Genomic DNA, 16,120 nt, shown 5'->3' with positions numbered 1-16,120 from the left:
CACACAATTCTTTTAAAAGCATTTTATATAAAGATGTGTTTATATATATAACATGAGATATATGTTTTATTTATCTCATATATAGATGGATAAACTACAGAAAAAAGGTAATGAGGTAATGAACAGAAAAATATGCCATTGTTCATTATAATTTTGATGTTTGGCAATTGTTATGAGTCAATGAACAGTCATGGGGCATATGTGGTGTGCCAGGCACTGGGAGAAGGGTGCTGACCAGCAAAGCTGCCTGCAAAATGCTCATCATCTACAAGCAGCAGACAGGTATGCTGGATGTACCCACCTGCCTGTGGCAAGAAGGCAGAGATGATCTGGCATAAACTTAGGGCTATATGAGCATGGGGAGGGAGGGAAAGTTAATAGTAGTGAAGAAGCTCAGGAAAGACCTCACGGAGCAGCAATGGGAGGGACACAGAGGAGGGCAGGTCTGCTGGGCAGAGCTGGTGGGTGTTCCTGCCTACTCTGGGTGTGCAAGAGGAAGTGGTGGAGTCAGAAACATGCCAGACTCTGGAAAGCCTCTTAAGTCCTCTATAGATGAGTGGACAAATTACAAAAGTCCTGCACACATACAGGCCAATAGGAGAGAGAGGTAGGAAGGCAACAGTGGGCACCGTGAGTGCCAGGGCAGGGCAGTGTAAAGTTCAGGGGATGTGGAGTGAATTATCCGAGGGGTGGCCACACAGTCATTCATCTTGCAGCACGGTAAGGAAAATTCATCCTCTAGATGGGGCCAGAAGTATGAGCAGCTTGTTCTGTCCACTGTTGCCCAATGACCTGGAGGGCAGGACCATGGGGATCTCAGAGGTACTAGGGAGGAACCTGAGAGACTTTCTTGTCCATTGCCTTTGAGAGGAGCAGGGTTGCCCAGGGAACCTGGAAGTCTGGCAGAGGAACAGTGCACAGTGAGGCCTGGAGCTCCAAGACCCTGAACTTCATGTCCCATTGATGACAGAAAATGCTGTGGTGGGATGGCAAGTATGTTTTTGCCTTGATGAATTCTGGTTGCCTGGAACATTGTAATGAGAGGATTATGAAACCACATCTGGGATCTTTGGAAAGAGTGCCAGGGTTGACTATTGATGTGGTCCATGGGTAAAGGATGTAAGCCAGTGTAGGAATGTCCTGAGTTTGTAGTCCTGAGGCTTCTCAAGGCCATGGGTAACATTCTGATGACCCTGCAGGTGGGACTGGCCTTTTAAGGGATCACTGAATTACCTACAGCCAGACAGTGTGATGTCCCCTGGTGGGCAGTGTGGGGTGCCCTGGCAGTCAGTGGCTCCTAATCTGCCAGAGAAGGCGGATCCTTGGGAATGCAGGTCCTTTACAACTTGAGGGGAGACATATTGCAGAGTTCAGGCTCTGTATCACCTCTTCAGTCACAAGAGCTGCTGCCCATGAACACAAGAAATGGAGGCCTCTGATGCTGGCCCAAGCTAACAGCAGCTCAGTCTGGAGGGCCTCTTGTTCTCTTGGGTCTCAGGTGAACTCCCCTCTATTCCTGTAGAGAGAAGAAAAGTTGGCATCAATCAAGTAACGTGTAGCCAACACTGGGCAGGGGCCATCCCCACTCTGATAGCTAAAGCCCTGACCTTTACCTCGTAGGCCTATTGTTTGCGGCTTGGTTAACGTGGCATAGACTGAGAGGCCCAGGGGGACTCTGAGTGGCGGAACAGAGTGGGTAAAGGCAGAGACTAGGAGAGCCCCAGCAGAGCCCCAGTAGGCTGTCTGGAGGACAGAAGAGCCTCAGAAGGTGTTGGAGCTGGAGAGCAGGGTTAGGGAGGCTACAAGTGTGAGACTGGGGCAACAGCCCAGAGAAGAGGGTCCAAAAAGGACAACAGAGGGCCATAAGTTAGAGAAACAGCAGGGTCTTGGGTGATGGGAGGATAGTTGATATAGATTTTTGGCCTGCAGCCTGCTCCCCGACCCTGTTCTGTTATGCCTGTACGTACGGATGAGGTCTCCATCCCCAACCTGGGGCCGGGTGCTGTTTCTCTTCTCCAGATCCTGTAGTACTGACTGCTCGAATGCCAGGGCAGCAACACGGCTGAAGAATGCTTTCACGTTCTCTCCTGGGGGCCCACAAGACAGCTATGTGACCCCAGCTGACCCCCAAATGTATTTGGGTAGAGAAGCCTGGGCAGACAACCCTCAGACCAGCACATGGCCCTTTCCAGAGCACCTCTGACAGTAATGGTGGTTACATGAACACAGCCTCACCACCCATGTGGGAGCACACAGTGTTAGGGGCAAGGTCCCCCAGCTGGGATTCCCACCTGGCTCCAGCCCCTATCCCTGATCCAGCTGCCTGTCTATAGGTCACTTCCTCAGATCTCCAAGCCTTCATTTCCTAGCATCTACTCTTCTAATCAATTGCTATTGAGCACCTGCTATGGGCCAGGTGTTGGTACAAACAGAGCTCAGGACAGACCTGTGATTGCTCTCCTGTAACTTTCTGTATCTGTTGGCCCTAATATGGAGCCTTTGTGTGTACTCTTCCAGGTGGAGGCAACTGCCCATCAGGAAGCAGACCAGGATCCACCACCCAATAGGAACACTGCCCTTGTACAGCTCACAACCTACACAAGTACAGGGCAGTCCTGCTTGGCCCACAGTGAGATCTCAGTGAACCTGATGTTACCCTGATAAAGAAGGGTGGGTCTTCACAGGACAGGAGGGATACTGTTGGGAAGGAACAGAGGGCACCAGGCACAGGCACTTTCAAGGGTGGTGGGCCAATGATGGTACTTCTAACCTCGGCTCTTACTCAGTCCCGGGTCAGATGTCCGCTGTCCCTGCACGGCCAGTGCAAGGATTACTGGGCCCAAATCCTAAGTCCTGAAAGCTTCTAGCGTCTATTATGTGCCAGGCACTGCATGCTTTTTCATTCGATCTCCCCAAAAACCTGTTTTCAAAGTTTGCTCTTTGCTTAGAGAAACATTTCCTAATTTTTCTTAAATACATACGGTTTTTGTAATGTAAAACATGTTATTTTATTAAAAATAAAATGAAGAGGAGAGCATTACTCTGCTTTCCAGATGAGGAAATTTAAGGCCAGGAGATGTTGGGCATCTTGCCTGGGTCTGGGGGACCCAGCATGGCCAGGGTCAGAGCACATGTGGGTAGCTATGGGGGCTGTGTTGAAAAACATGCTGGTATGGTTGCTCTTCCTCCTACCCATGACACAGGCCTCCCAGTGTCCTTCTAGAGAGGAGGAGACTCCTCTCAGGCAATGGAAGCTGCTGCCAGTCACCAGTACAGCTGTGCTGTGATACGAACATGGTCAGAGATGCAAAAGAAAAGGCAAGAACCTCTTTAGTACAGCAGGTCCTGCAGGACTGGCCCCACAACAGCCCACACTCCCACCATGATGGTCCCTTGCCCTACTCACCAGTCTTGGATGACACTGACCAATACTCAGCTTGCATCTCATTGGCTAGGTGTACAGCCTCCAATTCAGTCTGCTCACATGCTGCCCCTGACTGGAAGAAGCAGTATTCACCAACCCAGTGTCTTAGCCCTTCTGTGGGGATGCCCCTAAGGGTAGGCAGCTGTTCCCTTCCATTGTGCCACCTCCCTCCCCATTTCACCCAGGGAAGGTGAGGCAGCCCCAGTACATAGATGCTGCTTGCCCAGGGATGACACCTCAGTGGTCCCAGGCAAATTTGAGTGCCAGTTGTCCCTCTCTTAGGAGACAGTACAGGGAACTTGAGTTCCCCTGACTTTCAGCTCCAAGGCCTGCAGTTTTTGAATTGCAGTGCTCTGTATGTCAGTGCCACCCACCACTCCTCAAACTTGAGCTAAATGTGTAGGCATTTTCCTGAGGGTCACCCAGGCCTCCAGCTCTGCTCTGTTTACCAGAAGATCCTTCTTGGTTCCCACGAGAAAGATGAAGCAGGAACCTGCCTCATTCTCCCTTAGTGCATCCTCCAGCCACTGCCTGGAATGCACAGAGAGAAGACAAATTGAGATGCCACCCACCCATTCAGGTCTTGAGGAAGACCAGGGGACAATGTTGAGACTTGATTCCTCCCCAGGACTGGGAGCACTGAGATGAAAGGTACAGGGAGGGTGCTTTGGTCCACAGTGGCTAAGACCAGAAAGGTCTTTGTAGGACCAGAGGGGACTGACAATACAAAAAAGTACTAGCCAGGGAGGTGAAGGGCCCACCCTCATCCTCTGAGATCTTGGGTGAGTCCTACACTTTATCAACTGGAATGCATGCCTGCCTCCCTCACGTGGTTTGGAGGTTTCCAGATGTGAATGCCTCCAGACAAATGCAGGGTGAGGGGGCTTTTAGTTCCTGGCAGAAGCAGGATGGCCTCCTGGCATGGTCACATTGCTCATATTTCTTCTAAGACAATAAGTACCAAATTCACATTCCTTCACGACAGGGCTGGCACTGAAATTATCAGGGGCCAGGGCAAAGTGAACATATAGGACCCCTCACTCCGAAATTATTAGAACTTTCAAGATGTGATAGCAGGGTAGTAGGGTATTTTGGGGGGAGTGGGGTGGGGATTGAACCCAGGGTCTCATGCTTGTTAGTCAAGTGCTCTACCACTGAACTACATCTCCCAGCCCAACATCAGGGTATTAAAGCAAATGTGGGCCCTTTGGAGCATAAGCCCTGGTGCAACTGTATTGATCATACACCCCTGAGTAGCAGATGAGGACAGATCTTGAGGGATAAGAAGGCAACTGGACAGTAGGTGGCCTATGGGTAACTGGTTCTGACAAGTGAGCCTGGTCACTTGAACCCACTGCTGGCCCTAGCAGCCAGATTTAGGGCATTCTTCCAGGCAGCTTCTTGAACCCAGGTGGCCTGAAGGATTCACAGGCTCCAGGATTACTTGCCTGGTATGCTCCAGAGTCTGTACATCAGTGAGGTCAAAGGCTGTGATGATCACTAGACACATAGGGAAAAGTTAATAGCCAATCAGTGACAAGTGAGGCCAAAGAAGTATGAAAAGGGGAGATCTACTTAGGCACCTCTCCAGATCCTGAGGAACTGCCAGGGTGGCCTCTGGTACTCAGCCCTGAACCCCAAAGTGGAGGCTGGGGAGGAAATTCCCTATGGCTGCAACCCAGGATCTGCTCTCCCATTGCCCTTTTCCTACCTATACCCAGCAACACAGCCTCAGGGAGGAATCCAAGGAGGTAGGATGAGGGAGCAGGAGCATGTGGCCTTGGCATCAGATACCCTCTGTCACTTATGGAGAAGGGAACCTGGGAAAGCATCTTAACGGCTAAGAGCCTCAGTTTCCCCATCTGTAAAATGGTGAGAATGATACCTCTAGCTCTCAGGGATGCTGTGAGGGTAAATGAGGGCAGCTACTTTGAAAAGCTATTAAGAGTCTGACTAGGGGCAGAGTTTCAACCAATGGCAGCTATGGCTATGACGATGATTAGCAACAACCAGCTTAAGGAAAACAACTTCTGGGGAGCCAGATGGGCAGAAAACTGGGAGATGTAACCCTGCTGTCAGCACCTCTTGTTACTGGCACTGCCCTAGGCCCACGGTACGGTGTTGAGGTGGTTCTTGAGGGGAAGCCCACATGGAGGACATTCCAGGCAAATATCTGTTCTCTACTGCCCACCCCTTGGAGTGTGAGCAGGCTGAATAGGGGGGACCTCTGCACCTTGGATGATGGCTGCAGAAGACACCTGGCCCTCTCAAGGCAGAGGAGAATGGAGGATGGACATTGATGATGGGAATGATGGCAGCCCAGCTGCTATTTGTAGCTGTGTCGGGAGCCTCATAACCCTAGCCCCAGGGAGGTAGTATCCCCCAGGGAGGAAAGATCTGGAAGGAAAAGGTTGCAGGAAGCCACAGTGAACATGATTTGCTTCTGTTTTTGCTTCTTTCAAACCCAAATGAAATGTCTGGATTCTTTCACCACTAATGAATAGGGCTAACTGTGACTTATACTTTGAGTCTGGTTTGGTATGCTTCTGACAGTTCTTATACCTCCCACTGAAATCCATTTCTATCTTTTTCTTGAGAAGCTGAAGTTGGCATGAAAAGCTTATGCTGCTACCTCTGCTGACCGTGATCCCTGCCCAGTGCCTGGGATGCCCTTGGCCATGTTGGTGGTGGGCACTGAGACTTGCTGGCCCCCCCTTAGGACCTACCATTCCTGGCAAGGTCTCCTTTTCATTCTTCCTTTTTGGCCTAGCCCTCTCCTAGAAGGCAGGACAAGGCTCTCCCTACCTACCCTAGAGTCTGATGCTGTCCTCTTTTCTGGGACCCCTGTACAAGCACATCCTTTCCTGAGCTGAAAACTGGAGTTGAGACAGCCAGCACTCACCATCACAGGCTCCCTTAAAAGCATCATTACCAAAGCAGCCAAGGCCCTCCCTTGAAGGCAGCTTCCTCACCCACAAGCACTGGTTAGATAGTGTTTTCTCAGGGGCTTGTGCAAAGAGCCTGGGTTTCCTGCTGTTGAGCCCAGCAGGGAGCCCCATGCTGCACGTGGCTAAGGGTTCCACCCTTTTAATACTGCTCACCCTGGGCACCGCGGTAGTAGGCAGATGCAATGCACTTAAACTTCTCCTGTCCGGCTGTGTCCCAGCTGTGCAGTGAAGAGGGAGAAAGGAAAATGGTAACAGGTTAAGCAATCAAAGTAATCTAGCCTACAAGACTAGTAGTAGTATCATGGGAGGGAGATCCAAGGACCTGCACCACCTGTGTCAGCAGTGTGGGCTTCAGAAAGGGTTTGTATGAGCCAACTATCCCTGCCACCAGCTCCTGATTATCCCTCCGAGGGTGACCCAGTGGAGATTTCTCATTGGATTCACAGTGCTACTGGGGAGAGCATGGCCTTCGCAGTTCACTGCCCAGATGAATGGAGTTACAGCTTAGTCCCTTCTGATTGTGACATTCAAAAGGAACAAATGTCATTGGATTATTAGACAAAGAGGAATGAAGGGAAGGGAGGAGAGATAGGAGTAGGAAAGAAAGTAGAATGAATCAGACATAACTTCCTTATGTTCATGTATGAATACACAATAGGAAAAGTCCACATTATGTACAACCACAAGAATGGAATCCTAATAAGTTATACTCCATGTATGTATAACATGTCATGTATATCTAAAAAGGACAAATAAAATAAATAAATTTCTTAATTTTAAAAAAAAGAAGGAACATATGCTCTATGGTGTGGCTTGCTTCCTGTGAATGGTGCTGGGATCCCAGGCCAGGTCTTCAGCCATGGCCCTCTGCCATTTGCTCATGTGTGACTGGGGCACTGCTTCACCTTCCAGACTATAGCTCCCAGGTATGTCTAACAAGGACATGATTTGTATTCCCTGGGTGACTCTAATCAGTTATCTCTGGCTCTCTAAAGTAACACACTGAAATGAACTTAGGAGCTGAGCCACAATCGATTAATGCCATTTATCATGGGCATGGTATAGCAGTTGGGTAGGTACATGCTAAGATCTACTTGCCCTCATTTAGAACAATATGCAGGGATGAAACTGAAATTCAACGCTGAATCTGTTTTTTTTGTTGTTGTTGTTGCTACCAGGGATTGATCCCAGGGTCACTTAACCACTGAGCCTCATCCTCACCTGGCCCTTTTCATGTTTTATTTTGAGGCAGGGTCTTGCTAAGTTGCTGAGGACTTCACTAAATTGCTGAGGTGGGCTTTGAACTTGCAATCCTCCTGCCTTGGCCTCCTGAGCCACTGGGATTACAGGTGTGTGTCATTGTACCTGGCTCCCAATCCCTTTCTAAAGACAACTGAAATTTAACTTTTCTTAGTAAACTGAAAAGTAAAATAAACCACAGACATGACATCAGTGGTCTAAAATTTTTGCAAGAGATCCAGCATGATGCAGACTTTTTGGCTACATTATTTCACTAATTCTTTCATCTCTTAAGATTCTGGGTGGGGAGCTGGGGTTGGGCTTGGAGATGGGGCCAGCTGGGTCGCTGGTAACAACCTCAAAGTACGGCACTGAGAGGTTGCAGCAGGACAGTAACACTGTTTTGTCCTGGGCCCTATAATTAGATATAGCCTATTTCCACAAAGAGAAACCAGTCACTAATCACTCTCTGCATGGCTCCATGTGGGTTGCCCAGGCTCTTTGCCCTTCTCACCTTTCTAGATCCCTCAGTCTCACTGCCCTGCATTTTTCACAGCTTCTTTTGCTCTGGATTGAACCTGCATTTCCCGTGGACAAGATGTGATATCATTTGGCCCTAGGATGGCACGAGGGCACTACCTCAACACAGCTGGGAGCTGATAGTCACAGGATCTGCAGGTCTAGCCTAGACAGGGCATAGAGGATTGAGGGATGAACCAAGATAGGAAGAAAGGGAAAGAGACCAGGACAGGCCTGGTTAATGCCAATGGGTAAGAAGAAAACAATGGCCTATACAGGAGAGAAGGGAAGAGGGAGGGGGTCACTCAGGATACTACAGGGGCCTGGAGCCTGAAAAAGGCCTGTGGCATCTTCCAGGTGCAGAAGAATGGAAGGCAAGGTCCAGAGCATGCACCACTTTAGCCCAAGGTGAGCCTGGGTGAGAAAGTGAAGGGAGGAGTTGAAATTAGTGGGCCACAGAGAGGCAGAGGTGTGGGGTTAGGCAAGAAAAGAGACAGACAGAAGTGGAAGGAAAGAGGAGCAGGGGGAACAGAAGTTACTTGAGGGAAATGATATGAGGAAGAAGATGAGCACATTGGACCTGAGGGAAAGATGTGGACAGTGTGGCTTCTGTCAGAACCCTCTTTGCCCAAGCCTGGCACATAGGGACAGGATTTGGTCCCATTTTACAACTGAGAACAGAGGCTCAGAGCTCAAAATATGACTTAGCAAAGCTATCCTACCTCCTGTGGGATTATAGGAGGTCCAGTGGGGGTTAAGGGCTTGCTAAAGTCCAGAAGTGGGCCCAGCCTTAGCAAGAGCAGAAGGCAATCAGGGGAGGTTGGGGAGGTTGGCGGTGGGTGGGAAAGTCAGACTGTGAAGACCTTCCCCAAATCTGATCACCAACACAGGACAATTACTGGGATGGAGGGAGCATCCAGGAATTTAGGAAGCTGTAAAGCCTGGTTTCTCACAACCACTCCAGGCCCTGCTTGTCCAGGTGGGTCCTTGCTAAGCACCCTGGGGTACAAATGAGAAGGAGTTGGCCAATGCTTTTCCCAGGCATCTCCTGAAAGACCACACACAACTCATGTGAGATCTAGCACCAATAATAGCAACTTACATCTGAAGGCTATAGGGAATCCCAGCGATCTCAAAACGTTCAATTTCAAAGTCTACTCCAATGGTAGCCTTGTAGTCTCGGTCAAAAACATTCTTGCAAAATCTGTGGAGGCAAGAAAGCTATCAGAGAAGTATCTTTACAGAAATGAAGCTTTGCTCATGATAGTGACACTAAGTCTGGAGGAAAATAAAGTCCAATGATGGAAACTGATAAGGAAGAAACCATCCACAGAGGATGCAGACAAGCCAAGTATATTAGTTAGCTCTCTGTCACTAAACAAACACCTGAAATAACCAACTTAGGGGAAAGGTTCATTTGGGCTCACAGTTTTAGAGCTTTTAGTCCATGGTATTAGTCACTTTGTTTGGGCTTGTGGCAAGGCAGCATATCATGGCAGCAGCATGTGGTGGAGCAAAATCATTCACCTCATGGTTGAGAAGTGAGAGAAGAGGAGGGAGAGGTGGGAGTCCCACTATCCCCATGCTCCCAATAACTTAGAGACCTCTTAAATGTTCTGTCACCTTCCAGTGCCATAGGTTGGGGAGCAAGCCTTTAATACATGGGGGACAATTATTTAAACTGCAGCAACAGAGCAACCAATAAGAACAAGGTAGGGGAAGAGAGGCTGTGGCAGCCTAAGAGGCAAATGCTGTAAATTAGAACAGTGAGAGAAACTGAGGGTCCATGCTCAGGGAGGGCAGTGGAAGGGCTAGCCCAAGGTCCTAAAGGGACAGTGTGAATGATTCCAGGCTCCTGGATTGCCCTACTATCTGCCAACCTCATCATCTCCCCAATTTCTTGCCCCTTCCCCACCTGGCTCCCACCAGGCTGAGGCTAGTTCTCAGCAGCCACACAATTCCCACTATGATAATGTGTCTGGGCCTCCAAAATAAAGGTGACAACCTGATGCTGGGAGGTGTGATCAACCTTACTGGGCAGGAGGAAGCTGGCATGGCCTTACCTGTGGATGAGGCTGGTCTTTCCCACATAGAGATCACCAACAACGACCACCTTCGAGAGTTTGAGCCTGGGAAAAATATGTCTATATCACCCTTGAGTATGGTTTCAGGAGTGTCTTTGGCACACACAAGTCCTTCTGAGTTAGTTCTTTTCAGTGACTCACTCCTCAATCCTGAATTCAGCATGAACTACACTGCTGAGCCCTTCTGTTCCCTCTCCCTGATCTTCAAAGAGGAGAGTGGGAAAGCCTCCATTAGTTTTGGGAACTCTGCTGTTACTGGAGCTATACCCTTGACTCCTCTAGGGCAAAATCACTGTACTGAGGATAAGAATGAGCATGAAGAGAAGCTGAGTCATAGGCTAAAGGGGCAGATGTGAGAGTACAGGTGGGGAACTGTGGTAACCAAGAATGGTGGGCACATGTAAGCTGGTGGTGGGTTAAGGTGCCACACTGATACAGACATGGGGCCCATGTGTGGGGAGGCACTGACACAAGGGGTGGGTGGGCAGCACCTGTTTCCTACTAAGTACCCTTTGGGAATGTGTACCTACATGGACTCAGCTCATTATAAGCAGGCACTCCCTGATGAGGAACCATTGTTGCCTACTCACTTGGAGGTATGTGCAAGACTCAAGCCGTCTGTGTATGTCCTATAATCCGAGAAGCAGCATATCTGGTACTGTTGACAATACTTTGTTTCTGTAGCTCATATTAAAGTATGTCAATGGCTGAAGCATCCAACTCAGGAAAACATCCAATAGGCACTTCCTATGCTTGCAGCTACAAGAGGGCACCTGTGTGTTACCTGGTGACAATTCAACTTATCACATCTGTGAGGGTAGGGGCTGTGTCTACCCTGCTCCCAGGCAGCCCTCTTATTCTGGAACAGGCTGAACCTGACTAAGAAGGCTAAGAAGTAAAGGCATTACCAGTATTACGGAAGGTACCCCCAGTACCTTCCTTTCCCTATCTTTGGTGCTGTCATAATCTGTGACATAATCTGTGTGAAGCACCTGATTCAGAACAGCACTCCCCATCTGATGACATTACTCTCATCCCATAAGCATGGCCCCATTGGCCATTCTGACCTGAATGCTCCTTCCCTTTGTGCAACCTTGGGGACCTCTGAGCTGGACTCTTTTGTGGCCTCACCACACCTGTGAGAATAGCCACTTCCCTGAGCAGACTGTGAGTTCTTCAGGATGAAGGGTAAAAGCAGGCCCTTTTACCTGTTATTTAAAAGAAAGAACAACTGTTGCAAAACCCTGTGCCAGCAGTGACAGGTGCTATTAAGATAGGAGCAGAAGAGACATAGCCCTGGCCCTTGTGGGCTAGCTGTAATGAGGAATACAAACAGCAAAACAGCCTAAGACAAATTCTTGGGGCTCAGGAACACACAGGAAAGGTTCCCCACTCAGCCTAGGATGGGCAACAGAAGCAGCAGAGGGTCAGGACACAGAGACCCAAAGGGGAAGGGGAGGCAACAGGAGTAAGAAAGATATTTTAGCCAGGCATGGTGGGGAGCACCTGTAATCCCAGTGGCTCAGGAGGCTAAGGCAGGATGATCACAAGTTCAAAACCAGCCTCAGAAACTTAGTGAAGCCCTAAGCAACTTAGCAAGACCCTGTCTCAAAATAAAAAAAAAGAGATGGAGACGTGGTGGAGTGGTTAAGTGCCCCTGGGATCAATCCCTGGTACCAAAAAACAAAGAAAGATGCTACAGAGGAAATGTACCTACGTTGAGACCTCAGGCTGAAAAATCACCTGCATGAGTCTGAGAAAAGGAATGGCAGTGGGTCATGAGGGGTCAGGGACATAATCTGTGTGAAGCACCACAGAAAAGCCAGACAAAAGAATCCAGTACTGGGTTGCATCACTCTAGTCCATGTGTTTAATTTGTTCATTTTTATTTAAAAAAAATTTTTTTTAGTTGTTGATGGACTTTATTTGTTTATATATGGTGCTGAGAAGTGAATCCAGTGCCTCACACATGCTAGGCAAGCATTCTTCCACTGAGCTATAACTCCAACTCATCATTTGTTCATTTTTAAATTCACACATTCATTCATGCATTCATTCCTTCTGGCCATCTCCCCCAACATCTCATATCCCACAGGCTCACCCAACAGTCCCTGTGTTCCTGCGCTGGCAGGCTGCGCTGACCTGCCCGTGGAAGTGCTCCTTGAGCTGTAGGCAGGCATCAGGTGTGTACCACTACAAAGAGACAAACAGACAAATACACAGACAGGCACACCATCCTGCAAAGCTAAAGCCCTGTCACCCAAGCTGGGCATTGTAGGGTGATCTACTTCCCAGCCTTTCCTCCTGAGCCTTGAGTCTGGCAGCCTCATTGCCTCTCCCTATTCCTTGTCATATCACAGACTGCAAGGTAGCCAATTTTAGTGAGCCGATTTTAGAGACAGGGTAACTGAGGCACAGAATAAAGGGAAGCACTATGTGAACCCAACACAACCTGATGGAGAAATCCTCAGGTCTGAAGTGCTGTGGCCCTAGGGTACAGGAAGGGCTTGGCCACCAGTGGCCTAACTACTGTAGGGAAGAAGGAAAAGAATGTCATAGAACAGATGGCCCAGGCTATCTCCCTAGGACAGGGCATTCTGAAGCCAGATATAGCCGGGTTGAATCCCTGCTCTACCATATTGGGCTGTGTGATGTCATGCAAACTTCTGAGCTTCATTGTCCTGATCTATATATGGGGTACTTCCTCCCATGAAACTTGGACTGTTTTGTACCAATCACATTTCCCTTCCTTTCAGTTCATGAAATACCAGTCTCCAGCCTCCCTAGTTAACACTGTCAAGCTCCACTTGGGAAGCAATGGCCCAAGTTCTGTTGCAATGGAAAATCCAGCAGAACTGTCCAAGGTCTGTGTGGAGAAAGAAGGAACTTAGTGGGGAAGGTGAATAAGGGGGAAGAAGGAATGGCTGCAGACCCCAAACACCCAGAGCCTACAGCTTGGCACAGAATCCAAAATATACAAAAGGCTATTGGTAGTTTGTCCCAAGCTACATTCAGACAAACACTGACCCACTGATAGCAGAGTTTTAGTCTTCCAGAAATATTTTCTGCATGTATTAACAAACACAGACACTTTCTCTCTCTCTCTCTCTCTCTTTTTTTTTTTTTTTTGGTGGTATGATGGATTGAATCCAAGCCTCACACATACTAGGCAAGTGCTCTACCACTGAGTGACACTGGAGTGCTGTTTTGGTAACAGTAACAATAATGAGAACACCACCACCATCCCAACCAAGAGATTGAGTAGCTTCCCTATAATCACACATTTAATGAGAAAATCAGGATTCACACCTAGAACTGTCTGATTTATAAACTTCAGCCACATTGTAGCCCCCTGTCACCATTGGTCTGCCTTGGGCAAGCCAATACTCAGTTTTCCAGCTTCTCTAGAAGCGAGACCTCCTGGATTCACCTGCTTGATTTCTGGGGTTGAGGGTAAGTTGGGGAAATCTGGGCATGGACTCAGTTCAGGAGAGAAGTGTAGGCAAAACATGCTGGTCTAATGACTACCTTAGGAAAGTTGGTGATGATGCGGTCCCGGCTCACAGGGGGCCCCAAAGGCATCAGAGAAGACCTCATTCCTCCAGAGTCCTGTGGACTCAAACAGGGGAAAGAGGGTGTTAAATGAAATTTATCAGAGGCCATCATTTTGGATTAGCCTCCTTGCACTAGGCCTCAGCAGACCAGATCAAACCAGAATATAGTCATTCCTGCTAGGTGCCAAGTGATCAAACTGAACTCTGAAACAAGTTAGTTGTCAAAACAAAACAAAATGGAACAAAAAAGCAAACAAAAAACAAAACACAATCACCATGTGATTCATAGCAGTTAATCCAAAGGGCCCAGTTTACCCTGAGCCAGCATGATAAGTTAGTCTCTCTATTTTAACCTGATAAAGAAAGTAACTTTGAAACAACTAATCTGTTTTTTGTTCTGTTTCCGCTTTCTTCAGTATTTTTCTGAGGTTGAACTCAGGAGTCTGAAACCAGCCTAGGCAACATGGAGAGATTGTCTCAAAACAAAGACAGGGAAAACAAAGAAACAACTTTGGCTTAGCTCATTAGAACACTCCTGTTTTATAGAATGAGGTATTGCTGGATTCTAGGATCATTTGCAAATAAAACCAATCTTTAAATTTGGCTGAGTGCATGCTTATAATCCCAGGGAGTGGGAAGGCTGAGGCAGGATCCCAAGTTCAAAACCAGCCTCAGCAATTTAGCAAGGCCCTAAGTCACTTAGTGAGAACCTGTCTCAAAATTTAAAAAAATAAAAATATTAAGGGCTGGGGATGTGGCTCAGTGTTTCAGCTCTCCTGAGTATTCAATCCTTAGTAACCAAAGGAAAAAAAAAAAAAAAAAAAAAAAAGAACCAAAACTTTAAATTTATAATTTTATCTTCACAAGAATTAGGGAGCCATGCAAATCCCCAAAGATGCACCTATGAGTTTCTGCCTAAATTTTCATCAGTTTTAAAACCAGATCTAGTCTTCCTTCTGTCAGGAATATGGGGAAAAGTCTAATGAGACATAAGAAGTCAGGCCATCTCTTACAATCTGCAGGCAGCACGGTGTAAGGACTCAGGCCTGCCAGACCCTGCCTGGGAGCCAGAAGACACGGGTCTCCTTGACAGGTGTCTAAGCAAGAGGGACTCCTTCTCTGAGCTTAACTCTCTGGGGTAAGGCATCGCACAAAAGCCTGGCTGAGGAGCACAGCTCAGGTAGTCAAAGTGGAGTTGGGGGTGGGGGGGCGTCCCTTGCTCCCAGTCTTAAAAGGATGAAGGCCGAGTGTCTGGGGACTTTACGTTTCAGGCCTTTTTCTAGAAAGTCCTTATCCCACACAGCGTCTGGCCCCTCAAAGCCTACGCAAAGCTCTCCACATTATTTTCCGGTCGCGGGCTCTCTTTTACCCGTAGGGTGGCCCTGACCAAGGTTAGTTGTCCTTCATTTAACCGGGCTCTCTTTCAGGACCAGCACGGGCCTGGCCCGGGTTGGGAGTTCAGGAAAAGGCCGAGGGCCCGCAGACCGGATATCTGTTCTGGGGGTAGGAAGCGGGCGGGGTAACCCTGTGACCTCTGCAACGTGCCCACATCGGGACAGAGGAGAGTGGACTTACCTACAGCTTCTGCGAAGGTTCGGAGATCGGCGTAGCCTGGTTCCAGGGCGCGCGCCGCAGTGATCACCACAGCAACACCGGCCACGCGGGACCTGCGAGCGTGCGACGAATCCCTGACGTCGCGGGTGGGGTCTGGGCGGAGCTGAGGTTGGAAAGAGTCCCGCTCACAGCCAGCACAGGCGATCACCATAGCAACAAGAGTCTCCCGGGGTCTGGGCCAGTTTGCCCGAGAAAAGATTTCCAGACGCGGCCTGAGCGCCCAAGATCACCAAGGCAACTGGGGCCATACCTGATAGGCGGGCGGTGGGCGAGACCAGGGAGCTCGGTGGGTGGAGCTTGGGCTCTTGAAGAGTAGGCCTGGACTTTAAAGAGAGGTCAGTGCGCGCTGCTCCCTCAAGAACAATCACTTCAGCAGGATGGGGTTGGTGGTAATCATGAGATTAGAACTCTTGCTGTATTATGGTATTTGATCAAGCACACTGAATCGGCTAGAGATGGACATGCCTCATGTCTGCCATCTACTGATCTTACTGTACAGTTCTGAATCCAATGCTGTCTGAAAATCTCATACCTGGCTTCTAGAGCTCAAACTACAAAATTAATTTCCTTGATAAATAGGTGTTTAAAAGTTGACTCGAGCCAGGCTCAGTGGTGCACGCCTGCAATCCCAGCAACTCAGAGGTTGAAGCAGAAAGATTGCTGGGTTGGGATCAGCCTCAACAGAGTAAGGCCCTGAGCAATTTAGTGAAACCTGTCTCAAAAATAAAAAATAGCCCG

The 16,120-nt window shown here is 48.6% G+C and overlaps 2 protein-coding genes across 6 annotated transcripts in view; one reads left to right on the top strand and one right to left on the bottom strand.

Moving 5' to 3' along the window:
- Nucleotides 1-532: 532 nt before the first annotated feature.
- On the bottom strand, nt 533-15,480 carry RAB36 (RAB36, member RAS oncogene family). 5 transcript variants are annotated; one of them, XM_079149741.1, is made up of 11 exons: nt 15,344-15,480; nt 13,743-13,823; nt 12,316-12,407; nt 10,194-10,259; nt 9,233-9,334; nt 6,526-6,590; nt 4,869-4,924; nt 3,874-3,951; nt 3,407-3,497; nt 1,968-2,087; nt 533-1,516 (listed from the first exon to the last, which is right to left on the bottom strand). In XM_079149741.1, the coding sequence occupies exons 2-11, from the start codon at nt 13,809-13,811 to the stop codon at nt 1,452-1,454; spliced, it is 804 nt and encodes a 267-aa protein (XP_079005867.1). In that variant the 5' UTR covers nt 13,812-13,823; nt 15,344-15,480; the 3' UTR covers nt 533-1,451. The 5 variants fall into 5 exon arrangements, with proteins under 5 accessions (XP_079005867.1, XP_079005871.1, XP_079005868.1 ...); XM_079149745.1 differs by having other exon boundaries at nt 1,990-2,087; XM_079149742.1 differs by having other exon boundaries at nt 13,743-13,830; nt 15,344-15,476.
- Nucleotides 15,479-16,120, top strand: part of RSPH14 (radial spoke head 14 homolog) — a 239,423-nt gene continuing 238,781 nt past the window's right edge. Inside the window, exon 1 of the mRNA XM_079149733.1 lies at nt 15,479-15,616. The gene's annotated coding sequence lies outside the window, so the exon portion shown is untranslated. The remainder of the gene's footprint in view (nt 15,617-16,120) is intronic.

The sequence above is a fragment of the Sciurus vulgaris genome (assembly GCF_902686455.1).
Source record: "Sciurus vulgaris genome assembly, chromosome: 8".
In the NCBI taxonomy this organism is placed as follows: domain Eukaryota; kingdom Metazoa; phylum Chordata; class Mammalia; order Rodentia; family Sciuridae; genus Sciurus; species Sciurus vulgaris.
This window is presented reverse-complemented; position numbering and strand designations above follow the sequence as displayed.